Source organism: Ambystoma mexicanum, chromosome 9 (assembly GCF_040938575.1).
Source record: "Ambystoma mexicanum isolate Mex_15411 chromosome 9, UKY_AmexF1_1, whole genome shotgun sequence".
Taxonomy (NCBI): domain Eukaryota; kingdom Metazoa; phylum Chordata; class Amphibia; order Caudata; family Ambystomatidae; genus Ambystoma; species Ambystoma mexicanum.
The window spans coordinates 1,506,547,042-1,506,567,949 of NC_090931.1; the positions used below are offsets into that span (position 1 = coordinate 1,506,547,042).

At 45.0% G+C, this 20,908-nt stretch overlaps 1 protein-coding gene across 1 annotated transcript; it reads right to left on the minus strand.

The window, feature by feature from the left end:
- Positions 1–212: 212 nt before the first annotated feature.
- LOC138489357 (zinc finger protein 436-like) lies at positions 213–12,789 on the minus strand. Its single transcript, XM_069617074.1, has 2 exons — positions 12,633–12,789; positions 213–2,369 (listed from the first exon to the last, which is right to left on the minus strand). Exons 1-2 carry the CDS (start codon positions 12,654–12,656, stop codon positions 1,410–1,412), a joined length of 984 nt encoding a protein of 327 aa, XP_069473175.1. The 5' UTR covers positions 12,657–12,789; the 3' UTR covers positions 213–1,409.
- Positions 12,790–20,908: the final 8,119 nt, after the last annotated feature.

Here is a 20,908-nt window from a genome sequence, read left to right on the forward strand (position 1 = left end):
CCTGCCCATAATTTAGGAAAAGCTGGACAAAGGGTATATTACCAGGGCATACGATAGCAGTGCCTGGCTAATGCCTACCCCATGCCTACACAAAAGCCAAAGGTGCTGGCTTTGTCAATGCTTGTTGTTAACACGACTTCAGTGCCGGGAATAGATATAAATCAAGTGGCTGAAGGCACATTTGGTTAAGAAATGTTCATTACACCAGTAGATTTGATTTTTGATTGTTTATTTGTATAGCGCCTATACACAATGTGTTTCAAAGCGCTTCAAGGAGGGAGGGAACATGGGAGAAAACAGTTACATTCTTACAGGTCCTTGAAACAAATTAGAATGTAATAAATAGAGCGATCATAATCAGCCTGGCGACAATTCTGATAGTGCAAGTGCAGGAACAGAAGGGGAGGGAGAGAAAGGGAAGGGAAGAAGAGACAAACACACAGTAACATTACTATGCCTCACGACAATTGTTGTACTGCATGAGTTACAGGGGGTAAGGGGGGGAGAGAGTGATGAGGAGAGGAAACAGACAGGAGACTTATAACAGAAGGTCAGATGATGATTCAGAGTAGTCTGGGGGGGCAATGGGTGGAGAGGACAAGGGAGAGGGGGGGACAGATGGACTGCTATCAGATCATGAGACAACTGATAGGAGTAAGTGCTATAAGAGGGGACAATTGGCTGCAAGACAGAAGGAGGGGGGAGGGGAAAAATGGCTGTAAGACGGGCAGCTACGATAACTATGCCTGACGGAAATTGGGGTAATGCCAGACTTTGACAGGAGAAGTGGAAAAGGGGGGGGGGAGTGGAAAGGGGAAAAGGTGGGGGGGGCTGTAAAAGGCAGGCGGCTACGATTACTATGCCTGACGACAAAGTAGAGCATTTACAACTGCAATTAAGCCATTCACCCTCATCAGACTGCTTAGAAATTACACTGACAGGCCAAAGGTTGATGTTGAGCTGACTTAAAGAGATCCCAAGAGGATGTGTTTAGGGCGGGCGGGGGGAGGGTAGTGGGTGGGACGGGCCATAGGAATTAACATTGCCATGCGCTGTCAATGGGCGGTAAAATAATTAAACAACTGCTGGAGACTCTCAGACATTAAACAATGATCACAGAGGAGTAACACCAGGTCAGGAGCATTGTTTATTTATGAGGACTCAGTTCTGCTGCTTCCACCTTGGGTGCACTACCTGTTTGGGATCACTGATGTTGCCTCAAGATTGATACCGCATTGAGGGCCTAAAACACTGCATCAGCATGGCTCTTCTGATGCTTGTACATGTTTGAGCTGTTAATGAAGCTTTTCTCACAGTCTGTACACTGGTATGGTCATTCCCCAGTACGGCTCTTCTGATGCAGATCTGAGACGTGACAACCTTTTCTTACACTCTGTACATTGGTATGGTCACTCCCCAGTATGGATTTTAATATGACGGTTTAAGTTTGAGCTCTGAGTGAAGCTTTTCTCACACTCTGTACACTGGTATGGTTTCTCTCCAGTGTGGGATCTGTGGTGCTTCTTCAGGGTTGCTACCCGATTGAAGTGCTTACCACATTCCGTGCACCCATAGGGCTTTTCCCCAGTGTGGATCTTAAGATGCGTGATCAGACTTGAGCGGTACTTGAAGCTTTTCTTGCACTCTGTGCATTCATAGGGCCTCTCCCTGGTGTGCGTCTTCTGATGCTGGGACAGATGTGAGCTGTGACTGAACCTTTTCTTACATGCCGTACACTGGTATGGTTTCTCTCCGGTGTGGGATCTGTGGTGAATCTTCAGGTCTGTTACGCAATTGAAGTGCTTACCACATTCTGTGCACCCATAGGGCTTTTTCCCAGTATGGATCTTAAGATGCGTGATCAGACTTGAGCGGTACTTGAAGCGGTTCTTGCACTCTGTACACTGGTATGGTCGATCTCCAGTATGGCACTTCTGATGATGGTTCAGATTTGAGCGCTGAGTGAAGCTTTTCTCACACTTCGCACACTGGTATGGTTTCTCTCCGGTGTGGGATCTATGGTGAATCTTCAGGTCTGTTGCGCAATTAAAGTGCTTACCACATTCTGTGCACCCATAGGGCTTTTCTCCAGTATGGATCCTAAGATGCGTGATCAGATTTGAGGTGTTCTTGAAGCTTTTCTTGCACTGTGGGCATTCATACGGCTTGTCCCTCATATGGCTCTTCTGATGCTGGTAAATATATGAACTCTGATCAAAGCTTTTCTCACACTCCAAACACTCTACGGGACTTTCTCCTGTGTGGGTTCTCTGATGTATTTCCAGGTGCGACGACGGATTAAAGTGCTCATCACATTGTGTACTATCGTTGACCTTCTCCAGAACATGTAGCTCATGGCTCCTCAATCTCTGTGGAAAGAAGCAGAGGTTCCACATATTATTTTATATCATCAAACAGCCTAAATATCAATAGACTCAGGGCTCAACCATTCATTCTCACTTTACTCCCCACTCTCTCAAACTCACTGGGTGATCCTGAGTGAAGCCATTTGTGTATTGCCGCAGATCAATTTTAAGAGTGAAACGCAGGGACCGAAAACCACAGCACAGTCCAATCCTCAAATATATAAATATGGTACCTCCAGAGCCCTCACCAGTAAGGAGAGAGAAATGGAAAAGGGATACTTGCTGGGAGAATATGCACTGATTTACATGTACAATAATGAACACAAGTCTAGTCAGCATTGCCCGCCAGAAACATGCATGGCTAGTCTATTCATGGTAAGAATGTATAAATACAGATTGGAGCTTTCAACTGCAGGGATGTACTCCACCTGGGGGTTCAGAGTGAAATCTGACAGAATGCAAAGAAAACAACCAAGACTGACTCCCTCTCAAAGGTGGCACAGGAAAAACTGAGAAAAGTGTTTCATTTCAAATCCTCCACATTCTCATGGAAATCCCAAGTGATTCTCGTTTGGAATGTCCAACCCTTGTTTCTACATCAAAACCTAAATCTTCATTTTAACACTGAACTAACACAGCACCAGAATTATGTTTGCTTTACTTGCAGTAGAATCGTCTTGTTTTCTACTCAGATGCTTAAAAGTATGAATCAGGTCCAATGCATTTCAGTAATGGTTCAAGTTGACCCAGAACTTCAATGCCATGAGACCCTCACTGCAGCTGCCAAAGATTAGAGCAATGTTTCCACTCAAATGTTGACTTCCTCAGGCTCAGCTCAAAGTAAAGTCTTTAAAATAATAGAAAATACACAAATGGAGAATCAATTAAAAGGCTGGTGGAAAATGGGGGACACTGGAATAGCTGGTGAAGAGTAATTTCAATGAAAATGAAACTAAAGTTAATGGAACAGTTTCTTCTCATCGTATTATTTACCAGGATCTTATGTGTTGCCACTATTTACTTCAACTGCCCCTACCACTCCTCCTTGCAGTCCCCTTTCTAGTCCTACCATGCACAACCACCCCTAGCACTTCCTCTGCTAGTCCCCTTTCTGCTCCGTCCATGCTCAGTTGCCTCTCCCACTGCGGACAGTCCCCTTTCTATTTCTTCAATGTTCCAATGTGGTTTATGAGCCCTATCATTCTCACTTCCCTTTTAAGTGATAACACTGCCTTGTAAATCTCTAGGTTGCGTCTGAAATGCCATGCCCCATACCGCCAGTGTGAAATGGACTTTAGGGGCAATTGTTGTTCTACTGGGACCATAACACTTCATTTTTTAAAGGTATTTTCTATTGTATTTGGTGTAGAAAAACCTTTACAAATGGCATGAAAAGAAAAAGAAACAAGTGATTTAAAGTACAATACATATCAAGTACAATACCAAAAACTATACGATTCATGTGAATACAAACAATACAAAAAATAAAAGTTAAAACACAAGGAAGAGCAGCTCATGAGCTGGTAAGTAACACCAATACTTCCAAGAGAAAGTGGCGTAAAGCTAACAATGAGACATTCTCTCCGATCATTTTACGAGTCCAAAAAAAACATAATTTATAAAATCAATACCACTAGGTGTACATTCCTTAAAATAGCACTTCCCTACATCAATTCCACCAAAACACGTTGTAACAAAATGTCTTAGTGTTTCATTGTTTCCACATATTTTGCAGATGCAACAATCAGTTGAGGCAGCACCACCTGGATCCCAACAGCTGGTACGCTCTAAGGTAGGCAGTGCAAATGCAGAGCACAAGCTTTACTACAAGGACATTTGCACACATAACTGGGCAGATCACCCCTTTTCTTCAGAAATGTGGCATATTCCCTGTAGTCACTATAGGACAAAATGTGGTCACAAGTAGCAGCCCAGTCAAATCTAAACAGCTTGATGTTAGTAGATGCAGGTCGAACAATATGTTCCTCTTCAGTGGAACAAAATAATTCCAGAATGTTAATCATTTGTTTCCTAAAAGCATTAACCGAAGCAACAGAGCCTACCTTGGTCATCAGACCTAGATCTTCATACAATGAATCCGAGGGAGGAGAGATGATGTTGGCCTAAACAGGTAGCCGTCTCCACAGATATCTAGTCTGAAGAGAAGTGAGTCCAAACTCATGTTTCCCAACACCGTTAGGCAGTCACATGGCGAGACACAGAGTTTCCTTCCAAATCTGACCCTGTATGCAATCTAAATAGGGCCCTATAGCAACATTGACTATGTCCAAGCCGTATAACAGAACTGGTTCTGTTTTAGCCAAGTAATATCTCAACATAGGCATAATTCAGAACTTGCAAAGCTGGTAGTAAACCCGTTTTAGTTGGGAAGCCAAGGGACGCATCTTATCCTTCGAGAGAGTCTTACTAGCATCCATCGAACTAGAATCAGAAAGGTTGTAACTGAGATATCGTAAAGAAAGCATTCTATCCAATCTATGAGTGCCAATCGACCAATACATGGTCTTGGGCTTGTGTTTAGGTGTAAATATTACCACTTGGGATTTTTCTCCACTAACCGCCAGATTATTATTTGTGGCATAGTGAAAGAATAAATCCCATTTCCTTTGGAGCCCAAGTGCTGTTTTATCAAAGAGTACGATTTCATCTGAAAAAGCAATCCGCTGCAGTTTTAGATGGCCCAATTTGACAGGATATGAGTTGCTGTCGGTCCAGAGACGATCAATGTCACTAATGTATAAATTAAATAGGAGAGGCGCTAGTACGCAACCTTGTTTTAGTCCTGTTTCTGTTGGGTCTAGACGTAGAGCCCTCCTTAGCTAATCTAACCTTCACAGTCAAGTTGGCATATAGTAAAGCAATCAGCTGTACAGGTTTCAAAGGAAACTTGCAAGCCAGGAGCTTTGACCAGCAGATTGATCTAATTACTCGGTCAAACGCCATGTCAACTGAAGCCCTGTATATGGATCCGGCTTTTCCATTTTTGACAGATGCCTGTAAGTGTGTCATTGTGGTGGCATTTATTGAAGTCCCCATCTGCGGCCTAAAGCCAACCTGATGTTTCATAATGGCACCAATACAACCAAGGCTAACATTAAGCTCTCTTACAAGTAGTGAGGCAAAAATCTTGCTGGTCACGTCGAGCACGGCTATAGCCTTTTTATAAATAGGGATTATTATAGACGCTCTGCATGTTGGGGGTATATTATGAGTCTAATAGTTGGAATCAAAACATTTTTTCAAAGTCAGGGACCATACAACCGGGGCACTTTTAATCACTATTGGAGCCAAACCATCAGGGCCGGTGCTCGTGATGCATTTTTGCCTGCAAGATGTCTTCCTCAGTCCAAGGTAGAGGCCCTATAGTGTCCAACTCCTCAATTCCAGCACAAGCAATTTCAAAGCCACTTGGCTTAGAATATTTGTACCCATATTAAACAACCCAAACCTGTTCTGGGATAGGACAATCAGAATGAACAATTCCAGAATTTACTTGTTTGTTGATAATGGACCAAAAACAGGCTTTGCTATTACTTGGAAGTTGTTTCAAGACATATTGGTTGTCTTTGATACACATTTCCTGCCTAAGAGATTTAAGATAGTTCCTGTGGGCTTGATTGATTTCCTTTTGTATATTTCTCAATACAAGTGTGCAGAATAGTGATAGCTCTTAATCTAGCTTTTTTTATTTTTATTTTAGATTTAACTGTCCTAGAATCATATGTATGCAAGAATGGCTTGTCTCGTATTAATCTCCACTTGTTTGCCATTTCTTTTAAACAAGAAGTTATTTTGCTAAATACTTGTGCAAACAAAACAATAGACACTTCTTTTCCAGATATTAGTTAATAAGTTTCCTATTAATAAGGTTTGAAAAAATAGAACAGTTTTGTTTGTTCCATTTCAAATTTAGACCCTCACTATCTGTTAACAGGGAAGTAAGAGGTTTATTTTTTCATAATTGGATATCAATTTTCAATGTAATAGACAAAATAATGTGATCACCTACCCTCGGATCATGAAAAGAAACCAGACTACACAGATAACCAATTACATTGGAAATATAGAAATAATCCATCCATGACTGTGCAGACCAACGATGCCACGTAAAACAAGCTGATACCTCAACATCTACACGTGGCATCACAAGGGAAATATCCCATTTTGTCAAAATAAAGTCCCATGCTATTCCCCGGGAAACATTGTCTAGAATCTCCATAGGCTGTGAAATCTTGGCTTTGTTCGCATTAGCACCTGCCGAATAATTTGAGTTAAACTCACTGCCCAGAACAATTGCATGTGTCGATGAACGGACCAACCAAACGTCTATTAATGCATTGAATCCAAAGAAGAAAGGGAGGGGTTCCATTATAGGTTGATTATTCATATTTTAAATTTTGATATTCTCGGGGTCAGCTCTACTTCCAATATACCTTCATGTATCATATCAATGGGTCGTAAATAGCTAAATTTAAGTCGACTGCAATTTCCAATCCACCACTAGCGTGACCCTTGTCTCCTCTAGTAGCTGGTTTTGTAAACATGGTGAACCCCTCCAGGTCAAAACGTGATTCAGGCATCCTTTCCTGTAGTAAAATAACGTGTTTGATTTTGAGAAAGTTAGAATCCATTTGGAATTTCTCAAGGTTAGTCAACCCACAGACGTTCTAGGAGGCTATCAATAGAGGCAAGTAATTAGGGTAATTTCATAGCCTGATGGTTGGTCATAAACATCTTCATAGCCGCTTCAAGCCAAGACCAATCTTGTCCAGAAGGATTCTTCGCAGAGTAAGTTTGATCCGATGATGAAGTAGTTGGTAACCCAAGTACCTCTGGATTACCTATAGACGGGTTTGGCAAAATGGACACAAAAAAAAGATGTAGCCTCTTCCTGATTCTTCAACTCACAAAGATCAATACAGAGGGAACTCAGTGTGTATTTCTCCTCCCAAACCAGGCACGCAATGAAATTGCAGTAAAATTAACAAACCAAGCGCTAATTTTTAGGTTTGCGTAGTTCCACTCTATCTATACCACCTGAGCGGATAGCTCGCAAGGTTGAGATTTGCCTGAAAATCTCTAGTAATTTGCCTCGATACACGTGCATTGTGTCCATTGATATAGCTGATGTTTCCAAGTCCAATGATGACCGAAGAATAACTACAAAAGTGACCTTTCGACTGCAAATTGACTAATGCTGGAGTTGTATTTGTGCAAGAAGACATCTGGTTATTTAACTACTCCTTGGGTAGTGAAGCTCCAAAAATGGTGCCAGAGTATGCAGCAGTTGTTAACATTAAAGTTAACGCGTGTGATGTATCTGTAGATGTAGACATTGAAGCTGTTGCCTGTGGTATGTCTGTAGATGGGGACGTTGAAGCTGTTGCATTCATAATGGCATTAGTTGCTAATACTGGAGCTTTGTGCAAAATGGCATTGATCAAAGTGGTCATAGGGGAAACAGTTGACCGACCCCCGCGGAGGCAAACTAACTCGTCTTGTTCTCCCATGAATAGTGGTTCACAAGCCACATCTTTAGATAATCGGTTCCAGTGGGTCCCTTCCTTAACGTGTGGTCTGACCACATGTTAAGGACGGGACCCACTGAGGGACCTCGTAGTGTGGCGCTAAGGGATTACCGGCACCGGTGCCCTTACCGGTGCTGGTAATCCCTTAGCGCCATCCGTGTAATGAGGCCAGCATCCAGGACTATTGCATCACTAGTGATGTTTTAAGTGGCAGTGGTCGTTGGTTCCTGTTCCATGGAGCCACCACCCTTGCCCCCAGGATAGCATTATCAACAAGTTCAATTGTAGAAAGGAGCTGATTTGTTGCCAAAGTCTCTGCTACTGTGCAGGCTGATAGTGGCCAGTTAGAACTGGCCTCGTTATCTGCTACGGGTAGGTCCTTACATAAGTCTCTTAATGCGTGCACTGCCTCCGACAGTTCTTGCTTACTTTGCTGGATTAGATTTGTGCACGCACAGCGTTTTAAAAGATGGTACATAATTGTTAACCATACCACTTGCTGTTACAACAGATATTACATTAGCACAGTCAGATTCTGAGAAACCTCCCCTTTTCCTACTTCGTAAAAAGACATCCATCCTCCGGTTGTAAAATGCAAATAGTGGACACCATGAGTCCTCAGTCCTGCCTCCAAGAATGGCAGAGAATATGGACAACAGGAATCCTCAGTCCTGTCTCTAAGAATGGCTAAAAGATTGGATACCAGGAATCCTCCGTCCTGCCTCTGAGAATAGCTGTGTGAGTGGACACCAGTAATCCTCAGTCCTGACCCTACTAATGGATAAGATAGTGGACACCAAGAATCGTCAATCCTGCCTTTAAGAAAAGCTATGAGAGTGGAACCAGGAGTCCTCAGTCCTGCGTCTAAGAATAGCTCTGGGAGTGGGCACCAGGATTCCTCAGTCCTGCCTCCAATAGCTTTGAGAGTGTACACAAGGAGTCCTCAGTCCTGTTTCTAAGAATGGCTAAAAGAGTGGACAACAGGAATCCTCAGTCCTGACTGTACAAATGGATAAGAGAGTGTACACCAATAATCGTCAGTCTGGTCTCTAAGAATGGCTGAGAAAGTGGACACCAGGAATATTCAGTCTTGCCTGTAAGTATGCCTGAAAAAGTGGACACCAGGAGTCCCCAGCCATGCCTTTAAGAACGGCTGAGAAAGGGGACACCAGGAATCTCAGTCCTGCCTCTGAAAATGGCAACGAGAGTGGACACCAGTAATCCTCAGTCCTGTCTCTCAGAATTCCCTGAGAAAGTGGACACAACGATTATTCAGTCTTGCCTGTACGAATGCCTGAAAAGGTGGACACCAGGAGTCCCTGGCGCTGGCTTTAAGAATAGCTGAGGGAGGGGACACTAGGAATGTTCAGTCTTGCCTGTATTAATGCCAGAGAAAGTGGACACAAGTTGTCCCCAGTGCTGCCTGTAAGGATGGCTGAGAGAGTGGACAACAGGACTCCACGGTCCTGCCTCTAAGAATGGCTGAGAAAGTGGACACCAGAAATCCTCAGTCCTGCCTCTGAGAATGGTTGAAATAGTGGACACCAGGAATCCTCAGTCCTGCCTCCTCTAAGAATGGCTGAGTGAGTGGACACCAGGCATCGTCAGTCCTGCCTTTAAGAATAGCTAAGATAGCGGACACCAGGAATCCTCAGTCCTGCCTGGAAGAATGGCTGAGGATGTGGACCACACATTTCTTTACCTAGCAAAGATCTAACAAAAGTGGATCCAGTGACTGGCAAACTGTTAGGATTTGACCAATATGTGCATTAATACCCACTAAACCATTTTGACGGATGATTTAATTTGTGCAAAATGGTATTAATTTCAAAAACAGCTGGATGAACATTCCTATAGTAATTGTTTTAAGCTTTGAAAGCCAGTGAATCCTTGGAATAGCTCAGTGGGTTAAGAACCTGCTGCAAAGCTCAAGCAGCAGGTTTCCATTAATCACTGTGGCTGGCACATTAACCCACCAAGCCAACATGCCAAAAGACTTTCACAGGTGAAAAGGTGAGAGTGATTCTTTAAGCATTTTATAAAGTGCACACCGATTACAGAAGGGTCTGTTGCAATTATTAAGAACCTTTGCCATTATTATCCAACTACATATATTTTATATGAGCATGAAAGTTTAAAACCTAGTCTAGGCTCATCCAGCATTAAGATGGTTCTTCCCAATCACTACCAGGCCTTTGGAGGCCAGAGGCCAGTCATAATATCCAGCCAGAAAATGATTTTCAACCCCAATCGTATTCATTTTTATCAGCTAAGATGAGAGGCCGAGCCGGGTTTACTGACTTCTCCCAGTTCCTGCTAGCCTTTCCCAGATACTGGCTGTAATTACATCTCCCCATTTAATTTTTATTTGTGCACTTGTTAAGCATATCATACAGCAATATTATAGATATCTTTCTCCCTTAGCTTGTAGCAATGTCACAATCATTTAAATACTGCGAAATCAGCAGTTGTGCAAAAACACCTACAAAATCAGACATTTTAGAAAACACACACAAAGGCAACAGTTTTTGCAAAAATGCCCATTTTTAACGGTAAGAACCAATATGCTTTCTTTGTAAATTATAAACTAGTCACCATATGAGGGGAGCAGTGGACCAGACGAGGAGCGATGAGCCGGAAGGAGCAGTGGGCCAGAAAGAGCTGGGGGAGGGCGGGGTGGAGAGAGACAGTGAGAGAGATATGTATGTGTGTGAGCATGAGAGGGAATGGTGGGCCAGAAAGCAGAGAAGGTGGGCCGTAAAGAGAGGAGGCGGTGGGCCAAAAAGGAGTGAGCAAGCTGCATATTGGGAGAAAGGATGAGGGAAGAGCATGATAGACTGTGAGAAAAGCTGCGAGATGGACAATGAGTGAGAAAGAACGAAGGACTGTAGACTGCAGGAGCAACTGGAACATGTCAAGTGTGAGTTAAGAGCACGAATGAGAGTGTGGCAGGGGCTAGCGTGTAATTTGGGGCGTGGCAGTGTGATAGAGCAATTAAGTATGCACATGATTGGCAGAGTGAGTGGTTTGGGGGTGTAAGTTAAAATGGAGAATTCGTGAGAGGTGTTGGTGAGGGGTGGTGTCAGTGCTTGGTTAGCTAGCTTGGTCTGAGAGGGGGCTGCATTCCAAAAATGTTTTAAGCATAGAGAAGTGGCCCCTCAACATGTTCGACGCCTCCCATCCAGCCCTGGCTGTTCATTCAACTTCAGCTTTAATTCTGGGACTTGTAGTTCAGCTTTTCCCAATTGTGTGTTCTGCAAAGCAAATGCAGATTGGCATTGGCTAAAAAGTAAACCCCGACACCAGTCACCTTCTTCCACGCCACTTCCTCCTTCCGCTATATGGTGGTTGTGTACATTCCCTGTCTCCATGTGCATCAGGTGTGAGTGGTTCATCCTGTGCCAAGTGTTTCCCTGCATTCTGGTATTCATAGTTGTGCTTTTCATTCACCATTGCAGAACGCAAAAAAGGAGGTAGGCTTGGACGCCCTGTTCACACGTGACACTACAACATTTTAATGTATCTGAAGTCTCCTGTAAGTGATTATAATATTGATAAACATTGCTTGTGTCTTTTCATTATTGAAAATAGGATCCACTATAAACCGTTCCGCATAGGTGTATATAAAATGGCAGTTTCGCAAAAATACTTTTTTTGTTTTCAAACAGGCAGGCAACATAGTAAATTTCTTTAAATAAGCAGTTTACCTTTTGTTATGTCCTGGCCTGTGGTCACGCAGACCAGACGGACCAAGGGCTGGGGGCACCTAGCTGACATGCTGGGGGCACCCAGCAGACCATGGGCTGCGGTCACGCAGCTGGAGTACATGCAGGGATCACACTGCATATGTCGGGAGCACCCGACACAACATCAAGACTGGGGGAACCCAGCAGACAGCTCCGGACTTGGGCACCCAGTCAGCCCGTGAGCACGCAGGCTCATGCATGGCCTGGGGGCACCCAGGCACATTCAAGCGGATGACGCCGGTGTTGCCCAGCAGAGGCACGGGCTTCCAGGGATGGATTTGCCCGGCAGGGGCACCATGGATATGGCAGCCATGAGGGACAGTGTTGCCCGGCAGGGGCACCATGGATATGCTAGCCATTAGGGACAGTGTTGCCCGGCAGGGGCACTGTCATGGTGGAGGGCCCTGCAGGGCAGGCCCTCTGATAGCTATGCAGCATCAGCATGCTGCTGCACAATAAAGACACGGACACCATGGTTGCATACTCGAAGACTAAATTATTGCTTAGGTCACGTGGTCACTGACAGCACGAGCCCTGGGAGATACCAAGTTCCCAGAAGGGGTGACACATTACACCTTTTCTCTCACAGATACACCAAATTGCTGGTGACACCAGTTGTTTAGACTTTGAATTGAAATGCACATGGACCATCAGAATTAACAGCCGTAGCATTCGTACTTTGCTTGAAGAGTAGGCCTTCATGAAAGGGTCCCTGATTATCTATTAACTGCTGCCTACTGGGCAGCCCATATCAGACCACAGAGCTGTAAATCACAGCTCCCAGCCCCACAGCAGGAAGCCCGGCAGCTCTGGCGGGCACAACTTGAAACTCGGGCTGCCATCCCACGGGCGACAGAAATCCGGATTTATTGGGTGTAAACAGGACAACTTGACAATCCTGCTCCGGTGGCACCTCGAGTCCAGCTGACAGCAATGACTGCAGACCACAAGGAGAAACAAGGATCACTCACCTCTTCTGACCCCTGGCTTGACATTTCTACCCAGGGATCCCCGCTGGATTCCTCCCTAGAGATCTTGGACCATCAGAGATCTCTTACAGGCCTCTTAGGAACACCCTGCAGAAGGGACATAAAAAGGCCAGATGAAGGCTTCTGTGTGAGGGATATACTGAGGCTGCCCGGTAGAGGAGATACGAATCACCAGTGCTGTACTGAGGCTGCGCAAGAGAGGAGATACTAATCACCAGCGCTGTTCTGAGGCTGCGCAAGAGAGGAGATACAAATCACTAGCGCTGTTCTGAGGCTGCGCAGGAGAGGAGATACTAATCACCAGCGCTGTTCTGAGGCTGCGCAGGAGAGGAGATACAAATCACTAGCGCTGTATTGAGGCTGCGCAGGAGAAGAGATGTAATCACCAGCCCAGCGCTGTACTGAGGCTTCGCAGAACAAAGATACTAATAACCAGCGCTGTACTGAGGCTGCCCAGTAGAGGAGATACTCGTTACCCGCGCTGTACTGAAGCTGTGAAGTAGCGAAGTTACAATCACCAACGCTGTACTGAGGCTGCGCAGAACAAAAGACACTCATTAGCTCGGAAAACATTTCTCAGCAATAGTGCATCACATCTATTGTCCACATCCGGTACTTAAGATAAAACAAGAAAACTAGTCTTAAGACTACACACGCCTAAGACTTATTGAAGATCAAAAGTGTAAAAAGAGTGATTTTTTCTCATAATAACTATGCTTGTTAATATTATGTTTATCGTATTTTAAGCTTGTTTTAAGACACTCTAGTTGTGACGTCCTGCTTAAGCCAGAGAAGAGTCACTTGTTAATGGCGGGCGCTTGTGGGCATGTGGTGTGGGATGGGAGGGGCAGGAAGTGACGTGAGGGTGATTCGATGTTGGAGATGGAGGAATAAAGAAGTGTTAATACAGCTCTGGGTTTTCTAGATATTAGGCAGTCGCGTGGGACAACAGAGGGCGGTGGGCCCGCTGGTGCCAGACTGCCTTTGTAGTATTATCCACTACCTAACGCTGCTGGATATAGTACCGGTGCAGAGGATGGCTCTGCCGGTCGAACAGCCCCTGATCAGCCTGGGCATCCTTGGTTGGAAGTGAGAATATCCACTGTTCTGTGCCTATGTGTGGCACAGCAGTGAGCCGGTGAAGACGGAAGAAGGGAGTGAGCCACAGGCGCATTGCTCGCTGCGCAGTGCCTCTGCACTCGTTTCCGCTCCTTCCAACTCCTTGCCCCCCTACATTGGAACTCTCTCCCTTTCTCTATCCGCTCCATCTCCACTTATTCCTCCTTCTGTTCCTCCTTAAAAATACTCCTTCATCACCCCCCTCCCTGACTTCTCTCCCCTTCCTCCTCTTCTTTCTCCTCCCCACTCCATCTTCCTGTTCCTTTATCTCTTCCTGTCTCCCCCTTTGACTACCACCCTCCCTTTTACTCCCTCTTCCCTTTCTCTTTCCTCCTTCCCATATCTCTTCTCTTCCTTCCCAAATGCAAATTGTTCCACATGCTGTTTTTCTGGTTTAAATCATGTATATTTTATTGCTTCTATGTTCCATGTTTAATGTTTTCTGGTTGTTATGCTGTAAAGCGCTTTGGTGTAAAGCGCTATATAAATAATAAAATACTACTCTAACAAAGAGCCCCTGTGATCTCAAATAATTGCAGGCTGCGATTGTGCCAACTTCAAGAAAGGATTGCTCCAAAAACCACGGTCGCTGGATGAAATCCTACGTTTAGCAAGGTCAGACGTAGCGTTAGCCCTCCAGATAGAAAGCATGAGCTATGTAAAAGTCTCCATGGGACAGTTGGAGGTAATCAACGAAATGGAAACTGCACCCGCAACATAAGGGGAATGGTGAACCTTTCTGCTACTGCTGCACATATGAGTTTCTCCACAAGGGTGCATTCCCAGCAATAGGGCAACAGTGCTCGGCATGTGGAGGAGACAATCACTTTAAGGCCGTCCGTCGCATGTCCCGCAGTCAAGCACGGGGGAAGGGAGAAGTGGAGGGACAATTCGCTCGAAAGAAAAACCCCAGAATCCTCTGGTAACGATGAGCCAGTTCTATGACCCTCCTCCATGAAGGCACTGAGAGGGGAAGGAGGAAGGGAGAACACCGGAAAGAGTGCCACCTGAATGGCGGTCAAGCCGACCATCGGCTTCCCGATCCTGGAGGATACCCAAAAGTTACGTTCGCTATCTGGTAGAACAATCCCAAACAGACAGTGGATCCAGTCAATCGTCAACAGAAGAACCGCAAAAGAAGGAACATCCACCAGAAGACCTGAGAAAGAGAGGATAGCTATATACTCAATGAAATCCTGCAGCAAAAGAACAGAGCCCCATACTACTACTCCAAAAAAACAAAATGCCTGCCAATTTCCTAGTTGACGCTGGAGCCACAGTAAATGTCATTAGAGAAAAGATCTATGAAAGTCTTCCACATGCTCCAAAACTGCAACCAGCAGAAATAAAAATCTATCCATACAGGTCCAAAACCTCCCTGCCGTGCAAGGGGTACTTCATGGCAAACTGTAAATATAAGTTGCAATCAAAGAAGATATCCATGTATATATTGGAAGCCACCACCGACAGTGGGTGCATCCTAAGTTTCAAAGCTGCATTAGATATGAGATTGATACATGTACTTTACAGCCTCATGGCTCACAAATACATCGACCCCTCAGTGAAAATTGAACAACTGTTCCCCACGCTCTTCAAAGGCCTTGGGAAGCTGAAGTACCAAGAGATCACCCTACACATCAACCCAGAGGAGCGTCCAGTGGCTCAACACTATCGTGGCATTCCTATAAACATACAACGGAAAATGGAGGCCATAAGAGCAAGAACTAAGGTCTTTCTTGCCTTCATAGATCTTTCCCATGCTTTTGACAGCATAGATCATGAAATCCCGTGGACTAAGATGAAAAAAGTGGAACTGTCCATTAAGCCTGCTTCTAGCTATAAAAGAACTTCACACCAACACTGAAGTCCGTATCAGGCTTGATCGATCAGGAACCCTGTCAACTGCGATAAAAACTTTCTGTGGTGTCAAACAAGGGTGCCCCTTGGCCTCCATCATTTTCAATTTATTTATGTCTGACATTGGTGATTCCATACAAGAGTTACCATCTTTCCCTCCTAAACTTCATGGATCTCATGTAAACTGGATCCTATATGCGGACGACCTAGTCCTGCTTGATGTCACGCCAATTGGACTCCAAAGAAAATTACAGGCTCTTGAAGCTTACGTTAACACCAATGGTTTGCGCATCAACATCAGCAAATCAGAAATCTTGACGCTGCTAAATCTAAGGAGTCTAAGCACCCGTAACAACAGCAAATTCTAAAGGCACTTGGGAAAAGAACCATTGCAGACTGTTTTACATACTAGCTACTTGGGCATGACCATCAGCTCAAGCTTGAATGACACGCCATGGGCTGAAAACGCTAAATGTAAGTGTCGGCAACTTGCAATGCAAGCAACTGTGTTAAAAAATAAATACAGCAAGTTTTTGACTTCTTTAAGCAAAAGCGTGTCCAGCATTAATTTATGGGGCTGAATTCGCACTGGGATGTTCATTTGAACTTTGGTCCACATTAGAAAACATCTTTTGGTCCAAAGTTCTATAGCTTTCTGAAGGGCACACCGACAGCGTGTACCCGCTACGAACTAGGTCTCTTATCCATTCATGCAAGAATTTGCTGGAACATGCTTACTCTCTATCGCAAGATGACCATGGAGAAGGTACCACCGCAATTCGAAGTTCTGCAACATCCAGACAGTGGGCCTAAACAAAGCATGTTGACGTTAGGGGTGGTCCGATGCAAGGAAACTCTGGAGACTTTCGACGTCGACATAAATGTGTTGAAGACCAATCCCGACTTAGGCAAAAAAAAACTATGACTGCAAGATTGGATTGCAACAGGAGAACAGAGGCTGAAACACAGAGGGCCTCATTACATGGTAGGCGGTAACCATGGTGCTATTAGCGCCATGGTTGCCGCCGGTATTTTCCTGTGTCCGCCTTGGTGGATGGTGGAATTACCGCCCTACTCCAAGGTGAGCGGGGGCGGTAATTCCCCATTCACCAAGGCACTTCCCCATTCCCATTTTTGCCCCCATAGGGCATAATGGGAATGGGGAAGGCGCTAATTACGGTACCGCAAATTGCGGTACCGTAATTAGCACCAAGGTCCCTTTGCGGCACCCTACTTTAACGGCTGGTAAAACCAGCCGTTAAGGTCGTGTCCCGCAAAGGGAACTCGTAGTAAGGCGGTAAGGGTTTACCGGTACCGGTGCCCTTACCGGTACTGGTAAACCCTTACCACCTACCGTGTAATGAGGCACAGAATCATGCAACATGCTCCGTGCGATGCGAAAGCACTGAATGAAACACAAAATTACTGTGTCAAGTTTCCAGATCAGCATCGATGCGCAATGCAAGATCTGAATGACACCTGGCCTAGTAGGATCGCTGTCAGTCCTCCCTTTGTTTCCCTCCCTTGCCTTGTTGCGCCTTGAAACACTTGTGTATAGGCGCGTTATAAATGTCATATCATATCATTGTTATACGTGAAATTCTGCTTAAATCTGTTCAAGACTAAGGAGACCTTAAAGTTACGGGCAGCATATGCCAACATGGAAAGCACTTGTCGACTGTGTCACTGACAAGATGAAACCCTGAAGCATCTAACATTATTTTGTACTGCCCTATACACTGAAAGATCAAAGCACATGGGCCGTTTATTTGCAGAGAGACAGTCCATAAGCACTGACGATTGGTGGCAAGTGTTATTTGATGAGTCAGACAGAAAATTAACTATTGCCTTAGCGTTTTTTCTTGAGGATATGGAAAAACGTTTAGCTGAAACAACTCTCAGCTAACCAAATCCAGTAGAATCATGACAACATCTGACATTTGTATGCCCAGGGCCATTGATTGAGCTCTTTATACTTAATGTTTTTTTTAAATTCTATGTGCCATATACATTTTCCTTGATTTCTCTCTTTTTTCTCCCTTTTCAGAAGTCTGCTAATTGTGAAATAACAAAAATGTAAGACTGTATGGATATGTATTTGATGTTTTAAAGGTTTGAAACAAACCGTAAAAAATAATTAAAAAATAAAAAATAAACATATAACAGCAAGTTGAAGAGGAACTATTAAACTAATGGAACAGGACATTATTCAACTTGCGGCAGGGCCCACGCCCTGGGTGTCACCAATTGTTCCAGTCCCCAAAAAAGACTTGTATGATATCTGGATATGTGTGGACATGCGCTGCTTGAATGAAGCCATCCTGAGGAAAAGACACCAAGCCCAGCTGATCACAGATATGATCCATCTGCTAAATGGGGCCACAGTATTTTCACAGCTGAACTTAAATAAGGGCTACCACCAAGTGGAATTAAGTGAAGAGTCTAGATATATAACTAAGTTTGTCACTCACCTGGGTCTGTGTAGTTATAAACGCCTCAGTTTTGGGGTGTCGTCAGCAGCGGAAATCTTCCAAGCCGAAATCCACAACATCATTAGGCACATCCCGATTTGCCTAAATTACAGTGATGATATCCTGGTATTTGGGACGGATCAAGAACAAGAAGCCCACCTCACGCTTAACAGGGAAAAATGTGAATTCAGAAAAGGCACTCTTAGATTTTTTTGGACAAGGCATGATTCCGGACCCAGACATGGTGGTTGCACTCAACAGTGCACGTCCTCCGACCAATGTGTTAGACCTGAGATCCTTCTTGGGACTTGCCAGCGACCGCACCCAATATATTCAGGGCTTTGCATCAACCAGTGTACCGCTACGAGCCCTCACGAAACAGCAAGCACCCTTCATCTGGTCTGTTGCCTGTCAGAAAGCGTTTGAAACAATCCGCCAGCTCATCTCATCTGCGGAAGGCATGGCATACTTCAACCCTGCAAGGGAAACAGAGCTCATCGTGGACGCTAGCCATGTGGGGCTGGGCACCATACTGACCAAAAATGGCCCCGCCGATAAAATAAAGCACCACATCATCTCGCATGGCAGCAGGAGCCTCTCAAGAACAGAAAGGGCTTACTCGGATGCCGAAAAAAAGGGACTGGTGGAGTTGGTTCCTGCAAACATTTTCACTTGTTTCTGTATGGTAAGCCATTCACAGTAGTCATGGACCACCGGGCCCTGCTATTTAGCTATGGAAACCCTCAGGGCAAAATGCCTCCTGGATTGGATGGTGGGGTCTGAGGCTCCAGGACTATGATTTTAAGATCGTCCATCGACCAGGGAAGGAAGAAATTTCAGCAGACTTCCTGTCCTGACACCCCATCGCATCAGCTGCCTCAAATCCTTCGGTTGCAGATCAATACTTCCACTACATCGTCCAGGCAGCTGAACCAAAGGGCGTAAAACTGACAATCATTGCGCATGAGATAGAAAGTGACCACGCCATCCAGGTCATTTTCAGGTGCATGGCTTTGGGCCGGTGGAAACAGGCCAGACTGGCGGGAGAGGGTGCCGGACCGAAAATACAGCTAGATATAAGAAGCCTAGCATTGGTCAAGGAGGAGCTAACTGTTGGACAGGAAATATATATGGCCTACTGTTGGGTTGTTATCAGATATATCCAGAGAAATATACATCCATTATCCATGTTGCTATGCTGCATTTTAAAAGACATTTTGTATGCATTTTGCTAGAGAACTAGGCCCTGTCATATGAAGAGGCCTTGCTTAGACTTGCTTAGACACATGTTGTGATGTATGCACTTAGACACGCATGTTTGTGCACTTAGCTATGAACACATTGATTCACATTATATAGCGCTTGGGCTTGAGAGAATGTGCTAAGCACTAGAATGAATGAAACAGGCTCTGAAGCCATTCTGAGATCAGAGCCACCGTCCGCGAGAGATTGTTTTGAGTTACACTGGTACATGGAATGTGGCAGACAGATAAGGCCGTAGCTTTTGGCCTAGCAGAAAGAATGCATCCTTGACGCTTGTTCGCAGACAGCACAGACAGAAAGGTGGGAGGCAGGGAGGCTTGCCTTGCACAGAGTGTTTGGTGTGCAGAGAAGGGTGGGGGAATGGAGCACTTTTGCTCAGGTTTGCGGTGGAAGCCGGCTTTTAGCTGACGAGAGGGAGAGCATGGTTTCGTAATGCAGGAAGGCCACATGTACAGACACAGATAGAGGGAAGACGCAGTTTGAAAGCTATGATCTAGTTTTGTAATGTCACAGTGACTGAAGACATTTGCCTACGTAGGGAGACAGTCTGACGCTGTTAGATTTAGAAATGCTTATTTGCAGGAAGAGAGAATCTTAGCTTAGAGATGAGTTACTATAAAAGAGATGTATGTACGTCATTTAGCACTATAAGGAGGGGTGAAGGTTTGGCAGTAAGCAGACCAGCTTGAGAGACAGAGAAGCATTTTGGGATGACAGAGAGAGAGAGTTCGAGAGCAGACTGGTAGAGCAGATGAGAGCAGAGTTCGAGATCGGGTTTGGCAAAGAGCTTTGGCAGGAGACCAGAACACTGAGAGGTCACTGCGAGGCCCTGTGTGAGGCTGTGCAGAGGGCCTGGCTGCTCGAGGGAGTAGGGAGACGAGCCATGCTGGCAGCAGACCTGGCTGTCTGACTAGAGATGGGAGATGACGAGATGACGAGAGACTGTTCAAAAGGGGAGTATGGTTCTCGGCCTACTTGAATAGACTGGGTGGTTGGGACATGGGTGATAGGAACACACACACACTAGAGATCGGTTGTTGACACACTGAGGGAAGGAGAGATGCAGGCAGATTGTCTCATGAGAGAGAGTGCTGATGTGCGATATGGTGATGAGATTGAAGATTAGCATTGTTATTATTAGGCCACAATGACTGCATTGTATTAGGTTGCTATGCATAGAGGCCAGAAGAACTGGCAATTGTAGATTGCATTCATTTGCATTATTGTAGAGTGCACCCAAGCATAAGGGGTTGCTTGCAAATTAGGTTTTGCTAGTAGTGTGTTTTACCATGCCTTGCTGAAGCATAAATAAATGTATTCCTTCGTTATAACTGCAGTGACTTGTGTATTTCATTCTTGTGTGTATTTCTTAGGGCCTCATTACACGTTGTGCGGTAACAATCGCAAATTACCGGCATGGCGCTATTAACGTGTCCGCCCTTGCAAGAGGCCGCTAATAGCGTACCATTACAAGTATGCGGACACGAGCATAGCGCCATGCCGGTAAGGACCCTACCGCCATGCCGCTAAAGACCCCAAAAAGACCCT

Coding starts and splice junctions, on each gene's coding strand:
- LOC138489357 (XM_069617074.1), bottom strand. CDS start 12,656: ATGTCAAGCCAGGGGTCAGAAGAG. Junction 2,370..12,632: donor CAAGCCAGGGGTCAGAAGAG/GTGAGTGATCCT, acceptor TTCTTTCCACAG/AGATTGAGGAGCCATGAGCT.